Here is a 14,864-nt window from a genome sequence, read left to right as displayed (position 1 = left end):
TCAATGATCCTCTCTGTGTTTTCTGTTTTCTCCCCATTCTGCAACTCTGATCACTCGAAGATTTTTGCTTTTGATTGCATCCCACATAATTCTCAGGGTTTCTTCATTTTTCTTCGTTCTTTTTTCTGATTTTTCCTCAAACAAAGTTGTATCCAAGTGTTTGTCTTCAACTTCGCTGATCCTGTCTTCCATTGTTTCAAACCTGCTCCTCAGCCCTTCTATGACACCATCCATTTTGGAAATCTTGTTGTTTATCTTTTGGATTTCTAATTTTTGTTTTTGTATGATTTCTAGTTGTGAATTTATTTTAGCATTTTGTTTATGTATTATTTTCCTGAATTCTTCCATTTTTTATCTGTATTTTCCATGAATTTGTCTGCCTTTTCCATGAATGTGTCTATTTTTTCCTCATTTTTGTCTTCTTTTTGCTTCAACTCTTGGATAGCTCTGAATATTAGAAATTTGAATTCCCTACCAGGTAGTTCTAGTGCCTTTTCTTCTACTGGAAAGCCATCTGGTATTTTATTTTGGACGCCAACTGGAACCATCCTGTCCTGTTTTTGTATATGTTTTGATGTTGTCTGCTGTCTTCGGGGCATTCGGTAGTTATTTTCCTCATTTATTGATTGTAGATTTGTTTGTTTCTTCCTGCTTTTTTGTTTTATTTGGTTATGTCTGAGCAGGCAGGCTGTACGTTCTTTGTTGTTTGCTTGTCTGTAGGCAGGAGACTTTTCACCTTCTTCTCCAATGAGCAGTGTCAATTGCTAAGATATGGTACAGCAGGGCAGGTTCAGCAGTTGTTCCAATAGGAGTCCAAGATGGTGGATCCGTGCTGTGGTAGCTGATAGGGGGCCTCTGCACGTATCTCTCCTCGCTCTCTGTTCTTGGTCAGTTTCTTATTCCACTCGGTGCTTGGCTGAGTTCTTTATCTCTTCATTTGATGCTTAGAGTTTCAGGATGTGTGTCTCTGACTTAGTTTTTCACATCTTTGCTGTGGAGGGATGGCTTGGTGTTTCTGTCTATAGCGCCATGTAGCCTGGAAGTCTCATTTGATTTCTTGACTCCTGCTTCCATGGACATTGATTGTGGATCTCAGCAAAATGAAATCCTTGACAAATTCAATCTTTTCTCCATTTATCGTGGTGTTGCTCATTGGCTCAGTTGTGAGGATTTTTGTTTTCTTTATGTTAAGGTATAATCCATACTGAAGGCTGTAGTCTTTGATCTTCACCAATAAGTGCTTCAAGTCCTCTTCACTTTCAGCAAGAAGGTTGTGTCATCAGTATATCACAGATTATCAGTGAGTCTTCCTCCAATCCTCATGCCAAGTTCTTCATATAATCCAGTTTCCCTGATTATTTGCTCAGCATACAGATTGAAAAAGTGCAGTGAAAAGATATAACCCTGATGTACACCCTTCCTGATTTTAAACCATGAAATATCCCCTTGTTGTGTTTGAACGACTGCCTCTTGGTCTATGTACAGGTTCCGCATGAGCACAATTAAGTGTTCTGGAATTCCCATTCTTCAGAATGTTATCCATAATTTGTTATGATCCACATAGTAGAATGCCTTTGCATAGTCAATAAAACACAGGTGAACATCTTTCTGGTATTCTCTGCTTTCAGCCAAGATCCATCTGACATCAGCAATGATATCCCTTGTTCCATATCCTCTACTGAATCCAGCTTGAATTTCTGGCAGTTCCCTGTCAATGTACTGCTGCAAACCATTTTTGAGTTATCTTCAGCAAAATTTTACTTGTGTGTAATGTTAATGATATTGCTCAATAATTTCTGCATTCTGTTGGATCACTTTCTTTGAAATGAGCACAAATATGGATCTCTTCCAGTTGGCTGGCCGGGTAACTGTCTTCCAATTTTCTTGGAAGAAATTGGTATTTCCAGAGCTGCATCTGTGTTTTGAAACATCTCAATTTGTATTCAGTCAATTCCTGGAGTCTTGATTTTTGCCAATGCCTTCAGTGCAGCTTGGACTTCTTCCTTCAGTACCATCGGTTCTTGATCATATGCTACCTCCTGAAATGGTTGAATGCTGACCAGTTCTTTTTGGTACAATGACTCTGTATATTCCTTCCATCTTCTTTTGATGCTTCCAGCATCGGTTAATATTTTCCTCATAGAAACCTTCAATATTGCAACTTGAAGCTTAAATTTTCTCTTCAGTTCTTTGAGCTTGAGAAATGCAAAGTGTCTTCTTCCTTTTCGGTTTTCTAACTCTAGGTCTTTGCACATTTCATTACCATACTTTGTCTTCTTGAGCCACCCTTCGAAGTTTTATGTTCAGCTCTTTTACTTCATCATTTCTTCCTTTGGCTTTAGCTACCCTACATTCAAGAGCAAGTTTCAGAGTCTCTTCTGACATCTATTTTGGTCTTTTCTTTCTTTCCTGTCTTTTTAATGACCTCTTGCTTTTTTCATGTATGAGGTCCTTGATGTCATCCCACAACGCATCTGGTCTTCTGTCATTAGGGTTCAGTGAGTGAAATCTATTCTTGAGATGGTCTCTAAATTCAGGTGGAGTATACTCATGGCCATACTTTGGCTTTCATAGATTTTTTTCTAATTTCCTTCAGCTTCAACTTGAACTTGCATATGAGCAATTGAGGGTCTGTTCCACAATCAGCTCCTGGCCTTGTTCTAACTGATGATATTGAGCTTTTCCATCATCTCTTTCCACAGTTGTAGTCAATCTGATGCCTGTGCATTTCATCTGGTGAGGTCCACATGTATAGTCACTGTTTATGTTGTTGAAAAAAGGTATTTGCAGTGAAGAAGTCATTGGTCTTGCAAAATTCTATCATGTGATCTCCAGTATCGTTTCTATCACCATGGCCATATTTTCCGACTACTGATCCTTCTTCTTTGTTTCCAACTTTCACTTTCCAATCACCAGTAATTATCAATGCATCTGGATTGCATGTTTGATTAATTTCAGACTGCAGAAGTTGGTAAAAATCTTCAGTTTCTTCATCTTTGGCCTTAGTGGTTGGTGCATAAATTTGAATAACAGTCGTATTAACTGGTCTTCCTTGTAGGCGTATGGATATTATCCTATCACTTATGGTGTTGTACTTCAGGATAGATCTTGAAATGTTCTTTCTGACAATGAATACAATGTCGTTTCTCTTCAATTTGTTATTACTGGTATAGTATACCACATGATTGTCCAATTCAAAATGGCCAGTACCAGTCCATTTCAACTCACTAATGCCTAGGATATCAATGTTTATGCATTCTATTTCATATTTGACAATTTCCAATATTCCTAGATTGATAGTTCATATATTCCACATTCCTATTATTATTGGATATTTGCAGCTGTTTCTACTCATTTTAAGTCATGCCACATCAGCGAATGAAGGTCCTGAAAGCTTTACTCCATCCACATCATTAAGGTCAACTCTACTTTAAGGAGGAGGCTCTTCAACAGTTGTATTTTGAGTGTCTTCCAACCTGAGGGGCTCATCTTCTGGCATTATATCAAACAATGTTCTGCTACTGTTCAGAAGGCTTTCACTGGATAATTTTTTCAGAAGTAGACCACCAGGTCCTTCTTCCTAGTCTGTCTTAGTTTGGAAGCTCCACTGAAACCTGTCTACCATGGGTGATCCTGCTGGTATTTGAAATACTGGTGGCATAGCTTCCAGCATCGCAGCAACATGCAAGCTACTACGGTAGGTAAAACTGACAGACAGGTGGGAAAGACTCTTAAAAGGGCCGAAATTCATGCTTCTTAACCTGGTTGCACAGTAGAATCACTTGGAGAGCTATTCCCAGAGAATTTTGTCTCATTGACGGTGTGGGACCTGCACATGATGATTTGTAAAACTCTCCAGTGGATTCAAATGTGTAGCCAGGGTTGTGAACCATGGGCTTCATCAGTGTTTCCCAAACTTTAACATGAATATACATCACTTAGAGATCTTGTTTAAATAGAGATTTTTATTTAGTAGTCAGATCAGTGTCTGAGATTCTGCATTTCTGATGCTGCTGGTCTGAGAACCACACTTTGAGAGGCACTGGGGTAAATAATACCAAATTTCCTTAGTAATTAAAAAAGAAAATTTGCAGGTTGACCATCTCCAATTGAATTCTCAAGGCCAGCCTGGGTTTATCCCAAAGCACAAAGCAAGACTCTGCCATGCTGGTTACTGTGAGCACATTTGATTCCAAAGTATTATACTCATTTCAGTCTACACCCAACCCCCTTGAGGGATGATGGATCCAGTGGAGAGATCTGGGGTAGGTGCCAACCCTGGCCGCGGCTCCTCTGGACTCTAAGGGCCAAAAGCTTGGAGCTTGTGGGTTCCTTTCAAGACTTGGCCAGGCAGGCCCAGAACCCAATCATACTGACCATACCAGGACCATACCAGGTTGTTTTTCCTTACTGGGATGAGCTGAGTTCTGGCCTCGCCTATTCCTATTCCTGCTCTCTCCCCTCTCCATCCCCCTAGGGCTGTGCCTACCTTCTTGGATTAATTGACACACTGTCAGCTGTCTTCTCTCTCTTTCGAAGCCTCTACTATCAGAGCCAAGAAGGGGTGGGGGGTCATCCTAGGGTGACTCACTGCCTGGCATGATGGAGGCTTTGCAGGGAACTGAATGGACCAGCGTGGATTGCAACACCACCTTCTCCTTGACAGAAAAGCTGCTGCCAAAATGATTCTTCCTGCCCCTGCCCTTGGCTCTGCCTCAGCCTCCCCTGCCCCTGCCTCTGCCTTGTCTGCCCCTGCCTCCCCTGCCTCTGCCCCTGTGTGGCCTCTCGAGGCAAGTGGGAAGGAACAAAGGAGAAGATACTCCGTTTCTACCTTTCCCCACTGGCTGTAAAGAGCAGATCAACAACTTGACACTTTGCAGCCCTGGTTCTCAACCCTGGCTGCACATGAGATTCACCTGGGAAGATGTAAAACCTCCAAGTGCCCAGTCCTTACCCCAGGCCAATTAAATAAGAATCTCCAGAAGCGCGACCTTTAAAAGTAGGACTTGGGCATAAGTAGTTTTTAAGACTTTCCAGATAATTCCAATGGGTATTCAAATTTGTGAATTGATGAGTTAGTGGCCCCAAGGGGCAGAAAATAACTCTTTAGTCAGAGAAAGGACAGTGTTATGATGTCCACAGCTGCCTGCTCCATTTTTCCTCCATCTCTCCAACTCTTTCCTAGGTCCTTTACCCAAGAATGTAAGACCAACATCTGTACGAAATTTAACACTGAAAATAATCATCACACAATTTGTCTCATTTAATCTAGAACCCATTTTATAGTTGAGGAAACTAAGGCTCAGAGAAGTTGAGTGATTTGCACAAGGTCACACAGTAAGAGTTAGTGGAGGACTCTTATCAAGGTCCACTGTTCTATGGGACTATGAGTTAGTCAGGACCAAATTGCCTGCTGTGATGGAGAGACCAGCCAATTGTGGGTATGCAAACCAGGGAAACCTGGGCCAAACCATAAACACAAATCTTAAGTTAATACAAGCAGACATCACACAGCCAGCTGCAGCTGAGCTCACATTTATGTTTAAATGAAAATCCTGGGACCTGAGGGGGATTCCGTTCCTCTCTGCACCCTTCTCTGTTTTCCATTCTAGTACTACCTCCCCCATGGAAACTTCCCAGACTCTACTGTCTCCCCGCTTGCATTCTGTACCAGTGATTCCCCAGATTGTTGGCACTGGCTTTTAGAAATTCAGACTATCAGGCTCCAACCCAACTATGGAATCAGAGTCTCCAGCAGTGGGGTCTGAAAATCTATATTTTTAACAAGCAATCCAGGGGAATCTGATACGCACAAAACCTGGGGAACTGGTAGTCTAGCCCCTTGCCGCTCAGAAGTGTGGTCTGTGGCTCAGTAGTCTCAGCATCACTTGGTAGCTTGTTCAAAATGCAACATCTTGGGCCCCACCGCTGACCTGCTGAACCAGACTCTGTAGTTTAACAGGATTCACAGGTGATTTGCACGCACCTTAAGTTTCAGAAGCACTGCTCTGGCCAACCTGTTTGACATAAAGAATGTACCTCAGAGTAGTGCTTCTCAAAGTGTGGTGCCCAGATCAGCAGCTTCAGCATCACCTGGGAACTTGTTAGAAATGCAGATTCCCAGACCCCACCTCCAGCTGTCATTGAGTCAGAAACTATAGAGGTGGAGACTGGGAATCTGTATTTTAGCAAGCACTCCCCAGGTGTTCTGATGTAGGCTCAAGTTTGAAAGCTACTGCCTGCACACAGAGATTACCAAGAACTTTCTTACACAGAGCCTCTTTGATCCTGGGAACCAATTGCCCTTACACCAGATGCCAGGATGATCAAAGGACATCTTGGGCAGGAAGAGCTTTAAAAACTGTGGATGCTACATCAGGCTAAATGGGCAAGAATTGTTCCTTCCTGCCCTCTTTTTTGACAGCTGCTTTGAAAGGTTGAATTAATCCTATTCCTCAGTTAGTGGAATATTTTCATCTTTGGTCTATCATAGGCCCTTCAATATATTAATATTAATATTTATTAATATTCACTTTTGTCCCCATCTCCATTCCCATGACCCCCTCTCCCAAGATCTCCTCATTCACAGCACGACCATCCCAGTGAATGTAATACTTCTTTTATTTGTTCTTGTAAAGCACCTGTTGGTTAGTGTGCATGGACTTTACACTTTACTCAATGGTATTGTGCTATAGACTTCTTCCTGTTACCTGCTTTTTCACTCAGCATGGTATTGTTAAGGACTGTCTTCATCACTGAGTGCACACTGAACCTGTTGCTTTGAACTCCTACCTAATATTTCATAGGGTACATCCGCCTCCTCCATTGTCCTGTGCTGAGAGACACCCAGATGGCTTTCGACTCCTCGGTACCACCAGTGCTGTGATGAACATCTTTCTACACATCTCCTCATCAGCCTGTATGAGTTCTCTCATTTAATAGATGGAAGAATTTGAAATGCTTCCGTCCCAAGTAACTTTCCCAAAGCCCGGGTCTGGTAAGTGGCAGACAGAAAGTATGGTGGTTAAGAGCATGACTTTGGTGTTAGACACACCTGGTCAGGTAACCTGAGACCAGTGTCTTCACATTTGTGTGCCTCGTTTTCTTATCCATAGAGTGAAGATGATAATATTACCTACCTTATAGGGTTGATATACTGATATGAATATTAAATGAAGGAAAATCATTTAGCACAGTCTCTGGCACATAGTAAATACTCAATAAGTGTTCACCATAATTTCACCTCTCTTTCCAGAAGCTGTCTTTTGACCTCTCTCATATTGATTTTTTGTTTTTGGTCTTGCATTGTTAGTAACTTTCTCTGCATGCCCCCTTTTCAAATTGATCTCCAGCTATGACACTAAAGGTGTCAGAAAAGGCCTGTGACCTGGAAGAGGGGAAACAGAGGCCAGGATTGGTTTGGGGTTTTGGGGTAGGGGCCAGCAGATCTTGCCTGAGTTAGTAGATAAGGATGGACTTGCAAAAGGCCCTGGAGTCTGGTATCTGAGTGGGGCCAGACGGTGTCACCCGGGACACTGCAGCAGGAGGCAGAGACTCCCAAAGTGTTCCAGTCTTCTCCAAGCCCTGAGCGGGAAAGCAGCAGCGCAGGGCCCTGCACACAGTAGGTGCTTACTATATGGAGTTTTTTTGTTGTTGTTGTTTTGTTTTTTTATGTGCTGTATTTTGGTTCAGTTTGTAAAGTGGTAGGAGGAGGCGTGTCATATCAACCTAGAGGGAGGATGGGAGTTGGCCCCTAGCTTTTCAGGGAATCCCTTGTGTTTCTGGAGTGTTGCCAGGAAGGGAAGGTCCCAACTGCAGGTGGGAGAGAAAGCCAAAGCCTGGGCTGCACAGGTTGCCAAGACAGACTAGGTCCAGCAGAGGGCGCCACACACCTCTGGACAGAGCTGGGGGCTGTCCTGTGAGAGCCGCAAGCTGAGGGAGTGAAGAACAACTGTCCAGGTTTGCTTGGCATTGAGGGGTTTCCCCCACAGCAGCAGAGGCAGCGCAGCAGGACTTTACGGGCTAAAACCACTGGGAAAGTCCTGGTCAAACAGGGACGAGTCAGTACTCTAGCTGGAGGAGGGTCTGGACAAAGGGCTGGAAAAAGCAACTACTGAAATGGTGCCCACACATACATGCATAGACACATGGGCACATCACACACACACAACACAAAATGCACCCACACTTGCACTACACACACACACATCATCCAACCATGCGTGTCATACCACACACAAAAATAAAACATGCTTGCACGTGGACACATGTACCACTCACAAAGCATATTTGTAACATACATACACAACACATATAATGCACACCCACACAGTACAAATGCATGAACATCATACACATGCAATGCACAACACAATACACACGCACACACACCACACAAACATATGCAAAATAAACACTGCATCACCACATACATGTCCACACATGCATAGTACGCGTGCACATTGCACCACATGTGTAACACACAACACACGTGTAACACACAACACACACATGCACAACACATAACTCATACATGTGCATATCATACACGTGCAACATATGCAATGTACGCGTGCGCCATACATGCATCCGATAGGTATCACATACGTGCACCACATACGTATTACATACACAACACACATGCAATGCACAGCACTGTTCAATACACACAGCACAATGTACACACAACACACAGTACACACACATACACCATGCACCCACAAATATGTCTGTGTACAACGCACTTGCACAACGCAGACACACAGTCACACAAACCCCTTCGGCAGCCAGAGACCCTCTCAGTCAAGGCAATGTTTCTTATTGGCAAAATACTCATTCTTGCTCTAGGCTAATGAGAAAATAAAGCAAAAGACTCTTGAAGACTATATATCCATTCATTATTCAGCAACCATTTCTTCGCTGTCTGTCGGGCCTTGGCATGTACAATACAGACTCAGTCCAGGCCTTCCACAGAGCCCACAGCATGCCAGGAGAAGCAGGCACTGACAAAATAAACACATCAAAGACCACTAGCTTTGGCTGGAACAAGGGCTCCGAATTAAAACTCCAGGGTGAAGAGAGAGCATCAAACTGGCGTGGTGGCTGGCTACTTGGGGGAGGTGCGGTGGACCTGGGAGTTTCCTGAAAAGAGCTCTTTCAACTGAGACCTGAATGAAGTCCCAGTAGCAGGTGAGGTGACTGAGGCACCTGGAGCACAAAATTTAAGGAGGCGCTCAATCTCAGGTGCTGACCCCACATTTCCCCAACCCTGAGAGTGAGCACTTCCTTAAATTTTGTGCTCCAGGCGCCTCACTCACCCTAGCTTAGCCCAGGCCCTGCCAAGGACTACTTGACCTGAGGAGTGTGGTCCTCTCACCTGGAGAGTTAGAGAGGGTTTGCTTCCCGGGAGCCTTTCTGGGCTCTGGGAAGGGCAATGGCTTACGAGGAAAGGATCTAGATCACTCCAGCTAACTAGGGTGGGTGGCAGGCTGCTTGGGGGAGGGGGCATGGATCTGGGAGCTTCCTGAAAAGAGCTCTTTAAACTAAGACCTGAAGTCCAAGTAGCAGGGTGCTGACAAGGGTGAGGTGAGTGAGGCATTGCCCCCTGTTACCTCCTGGCTGGTGTTCAGGCCTCCCCCCCACCCCCAATCCTCGTGGCCAGCCATGGTGGTGGTGGTGTGAGGTTTGGAATAGTGTAGGATGTGGCCACCACCTCCCTGGACATGGCTCTGCTGTAGCCATCCATACCCTCAGCTTGCCTCCTGGGGTTGGGGCCACCTTGCTGGGTTAGGCTGTGGTCAGCATGGTATTCTCACTCGTAGGTACTGGAACTATTCCCTTAATATAGTGAACTATCAAATCAGCTTGCCCCAGAGGGTGGCACAGAGAGCTGGTTAAGGCAGACCGGAGCTGGACTACCTGGGTTCAAATCCCTGCTTTGCACTTACTAGCTGTGTGACTGTGGGAAAGTTACTTGGCTTCTCTGTGCCTTATTTTCATACCATAAAATAGGCATGAGGAAAATACTAACCCCCATTTTTAAAGAGTTGTAAGGATGATGTGAGTAAATACGTGAAAAGCTCTTGGATTAAAGCCTGGTACGTGGCAAGAACCACATAAATGTTAGCCGTGATTGTTATTTTGATCCAAGATAAAAGCAAACACCAGCAACAACTATGATATCAAATGTACTGGAGTCAGAGTGTTAGAACTTGGAGGTGCTAGAACTGCCTTGCAGAACAGCTGTTCTAACCCCCCTCTTGCATTTTAGATGAAGCTATTTGACCAGGTAATCCAGAGACAGAAGGGCCAGAACCCAGAACAGGGAAGAGAATGAACAAGCCACAGTTCCTCATTTTCTGTTCTCAAGGTCAGTGGTTCTCCTCTGGAGGACTTGTTAAATGCAGACCACTGGGCCCCACTCATGGTTTCTGATTTAGCAAATCATGGGTGGGGCCTGAGAATTTGCATTTCTGACAAGTTCCCAGGTGATGCTGCTGCTGGTCCGGGGACCACACTTTGAGAACCACTGCTCTGAGGACAGTGGAGGTAGAGTGCAGCAAGTTTGCACCCCTGAGTTGGCTGCCACCTGACTGCTCCCCCACCCCAGTAGTGGGGGAAGGGAAAAGAAGGGTCTTACTTACAGTGGGTGCCGCATCTCAGGCAGGGCCCTCCGCAGGGGGACGTGGGCATTGAGCGCCTCCGCGCGGCCGTAGGGGTCCAGGCTGAGCGGGGTAAGCTCATCTTCTTCAGAGACCTCCCCATCCTCCTCCTCTGCCCCCCAGTCCCTCTCTGGGGCCTCCTCGTCCTGTCTCTTGCTCGGCTGCTTGATGAGCCTGTAGTGCCCACCTCTCCTGCTGTGGCTCTGGTTCCTTCTGGCCTTGTGTGAGGCCATAGCCACCAGGAGCTGATCCTCCCTCAATGAGATCGAGGGGGGCAGGCCCTCCAGGGGGCCATACTCTTGGCCTTCGTCCTCGTCCTCCAGCACCCATTCCTGGGATTCCCCAAAGTCCAGGCGGTACCCAGTCTCAGGGCTGTGCCCACCGGCCTGGGCTGCACCTGCCTGGCGCGGGGCCTGCTGGGGAGGGTGCAACATGGCCACCATCATCAGCACGCATCCCAGCATTAGGAGCAGCAGCAGGAACTGCAGTCTGCACAGTCCATGCCGGTATCGCTTCCTTAAGAGCATGTTGCTGGAACTTGCCAAATGCAACAGGTCATGTTGTTCAACTTTGCCTTCTCATCCTGCTCCAGGTGCCTTCAAGCTTGCAGCAGAACTCGAGTTCCTGGTTCCACCTGGGAGCTTTTCGCCTCTCACTTAACCTGCTCCTTTCTTTCCATCTGACATTTGCGAACAGCATGTGCAAGATGCACTTCCACTTGCAATCAGAAAGCCACAGGACCCAGGTTCCACCCCAGGTTCTGTCTGGGTGGACTTGTCTAATTGCCTCTGAAAGCCCATTCACAGGGACTTCAAACTGAAAGGTTTGCTCCCCTTGTGCCCCCTTTTTCTTCTCAGGAAAATAGTTACTCCATTCTGCTCAGGTGTTCAGTCCCATATGTTTCATTGGCCCCCCTTGCATGAACGCTCAGGTTGCTAAGAGACGTCTGGGGTGAGCTGGTGGGTCTTCAGTCCAGCAGAGCTGACAGCCGTCCCCCTTTGGATGCTTCCAGTCAGGTCAGATCAACAGATGTGAAGCCGGCAGGCAGTGTCTGATTTCCTTTCACACATAGCTCCTCACTCAGGCTCAGAGAAGAGCCCTCTGCCAGACACAACCCAGAGCCAAGTGTGAGTGAGTCTTGCTCTTGGTCCTAATGCCCTCACTGTTCCCAGGCTTTGGCATGATCTGAGGAACACAACCTCTTGAGAAAATAAAAGCCGTCATTGCTAGAACAGATCAAAACAGGAACATCCCAGGAGTTCAGATTTGAACCTCGCTCATAGGAAGAATTCTTTTCCCACCCCAAGGGGCAGGAAAGAGTGTTCCCTCCTGGTTTCACCACGGCTGCACACGTGATGTGGAAGCGAGAAACTAGTTGTCTATTGACAGCCTCAGCTTCCCAGAGGTGACTGGGTGGCTAGGCTAGACTCTCTCTGACCAGTTCTAAGGACCACTGTCCCAGTCCCTCTGAAAATGGTAGGGGGTTTGGGAGATATGCTCTTGTAAGCTCCCTCCTGCTCCCACAAGAGCAACTGAATGCCTACTATGTACTGGCCTCTGTGGGGGACACGGAAGAGGAGTGGCATGCTTATTCTGTCTCAAAACTTCCTTCACTGAACCAACAAATATCTAATAAGCACCTACTATGTGACAAAACTCTTGTGGGGGCTGAGGGTACAGTAATGAATAAAATAGACAAAAAAAGTGTGCCTCATGGAGCTTACATTCTACCCAGGGAGACAGATAATTAAAACATAATGGATCAAATGGTGATTAAGGGCTAAGGGAAAAGATGAAGCAGGGAAAGAGGCTGGGGAGCATGGTGGGAGGGGGTCGCCAATAGACAGAGTGGTGAGGGAAGGTTTCACAGAGGAGTTAGCATTTGTATAAAGACAGAAGGAGGTGAGGGAGAGAACTGTGCAGCTGTCTGGGGGACAAGCATTTGGGGCAGAGAGAACAACAAATGCAAAAGTTCCAAGCTGAGAGTGTGCCTGGCATGTTGGAGGGACAGCAAGAGGCCAGTGTGGCTGGAACAAAGTGGATGATGTGGAGTATTACAGAAAATGAGATCAGAGAGATAATGGGGGTAGAGGGAAGGGTTTACGTAGGACCTTGGAGGGCATTGTAGGGACTTTGGCTTTTACTCTGAGTGAGATGGGAGCCCTTGGAGAGTTTTGAGCAGAGAAGTGACATAATCTGACTTGTGTTTTAACTGGATCACTCTGGCTGCTATGTTGAGTTTAGAAGCAGGCAGAAGCAGGAAGACCAACTAAGACATTATTGCAATGAAAGATGATAAGGGCTTGGACCAACATGGCATCACTGGATATGGTAAGAAGAGGCCAACTTCTGGATGGATTTTAAGGGAGAACCTATGGAATTTGCTAATGAATTGATGTGGGTGTGAGAGAAAGGGAAGAGTCAAGGATGACTCCAAGGTTTTGGCCTGAGCAGTTGAAGAAGAGAGTTGTCATCAACCGAGATGGGGAAGACAAGAAGTAGGTAGAATGATGTGATTGTTAAGATTGTGTGTCAGCTTGGCTGGGCCATGATTCTCAGTGTTTATATGTGATCACCCCCATTATGGGATCTGCTGTGAGTAGCCAGTCAGTTGAAAGGGAGTTTCCTTGGGCTTGTAGGCTGCATCCGAATATAAGTGTACATTCTGGCTTTTGCCTGCTCTGGATCCTGCAGCTGCCTCCTGTTCGTCTGACCTCCAGTTCTTGGGACTTGAGCTAGCAGCTTATCTGCCAGTCTTGGGATTCCTTGATCTTCACAGCCTGTGAGCAAGAGCCCTGTTCTCCAACCTACCGATCTTGGGTTCACCAGCTCCTACAGCTATGTGAATCAGGAGAAGCCTTGCAGTCTTGCCTGCTGTTCTTGAGATTCATCGATCTTCACAGCCTGTGAACAAGAGCCTTGCTCTCCTACCTGCTGGTCTTGGGTTCACCAGCCCCTGCAGGTACGTGAATCAGGAGAAGCTTCTATCCTGATTCATGGACTTGGGATGTTCCAGCCTCTACAATCGCATCAGCTGTTTCCTTGATATAAATCCCTCTCTGTATATATTTATATGCTTTACTGGTTTTCTTCACTAGAGAACCCAGCTTAAGACAAATGAAGTGTATTTCAGTGGCTCAGTTTGGGACATATGAAGTCTGAGATTTCTTTTAAGACAGCCAAGGAGAGATAAATTGCAGGCAGTTAGCTGGAGCTCCGGGGAGAGGTCTGGCCTGCAGATACAAAGCTGGATGCCATCAGCACACAGATGATGTTTAAAGCCCTGAGATCTGAGATCACCGAGGGAGTGACTGTAGATAGGAAAGAGGAGGGAACCAGAATGCTCAGAGTTCTTGGGCTTCCAGCCTGGGGTTCTTGGTTCCGGTTCAAGATAAGCCAGATCTGATGACATCTCAGATGTAGACCATGGGTTCCTTCTGAGACTTGTTGTATATCATTCATCTAACATCTGGGTTGTCTCAGAGCTCAGAGAGGTGAGACAATGAACACTTCGGTGGGATGGCCATTGTTGTTATTGTTGTTAGTTGCTGTCGAGTCAATTCCAACTCCTGGTGACCCTCGGTGTGCAGAGTAGAACTGCTCCATATGATTTTCAAGACTATGACCTTTCAGAAGCACATCACCAGGCCTCTCTTCCAAGGCACCTCTGGGTGGATTTGAACTGCCAAAATTTGGCTAGTAGTTCAGCGCTTAACCATCAGTACCACCAAGGATAGCCTTTGGGTTTGCTGTATGTCGCTTCCTTTAGCTTTCCATCTACTTGTTTTTTTCATAGACCTCAACATCTTTGGTGTTGGAAAGTCTACTATTTGCCTAGAAAAAAAAGTTTGAAGTTTTCGATTCAGTTGGATAGCAAGTTAAAGTGTCTGAACAAATCAGAGTCTGAGAGCTTTTATAAACGACAGTAGAAATCAGCTAGTAAAAGACAGTCTGCAATTTAATGGAAGCATGGCCCAGACAATTCAAGAGGATGTCATCGATAGCTATCAGACTGGTCACTATTCTGGTTCCCATCCTAAGCTGAGGTGAAGAGAAGAGCAAGAAACAAGGAAGGTGAGGAAGCAACTTCCCAAAGAACTTAACCATAGACATGTCTTTTGTTTAACTGAGTTATAGTATATGATGATGGCTGTTTGCTTGCTGGTCTTCCCTAACTATGGTAGCTCCATCTTTGTCTCTCCT

General features: G+C 45.6%; 1 protein-coding gene across 1 annotated transcript in view; it reads right to left on the bottom strand.

The window, feature by feature from the left end:
• Positions 1–11,904, bottom strand: part of GALNT15 (polypeptide N-acetylgalactosaminyltransferase 15) — a 59,459-nt gene extending 47,555 nt beyond the window's left edge. The window contains exon 1 of the mRNA XM_004385275.2: positions 10,644–11,904. Coding sequence (XP_004385332.1) covers positions 10,644–11,188 — 545 coding nt within the window. The 5' untranslated portion in view covers positions 11,189–11,904. The remainder of the gene's footprint in view (positions 1–10,643) is intronic.
• Between the last annotated feature and the right edge of the window lie 2,960 nt (positions 11,905–14,864).

The sequence above is a fragment of the Trichechus manatus genome, unplaced genomic scaffold (genome assembly GCF_000243295.1).
Source record: "Trichechus manatus latirostris isolate Lorelei unplaced genomic scaffold, TriManLat1.0 scaffold00136, whole genome shotgun sequence".
In the NCBI taxonomy this organism is placed as follows: domain Eukaryota; kingdom Metazoa; phylum Chordata; class Mammalia; order Sirenia; family Trichechidae; genus Trichechus; species Trichechus manatus.
Note: the sequence above shows the minus strand (reverse complement) of the source record. Positions and strands in the feature narration are given on the sequence as shown.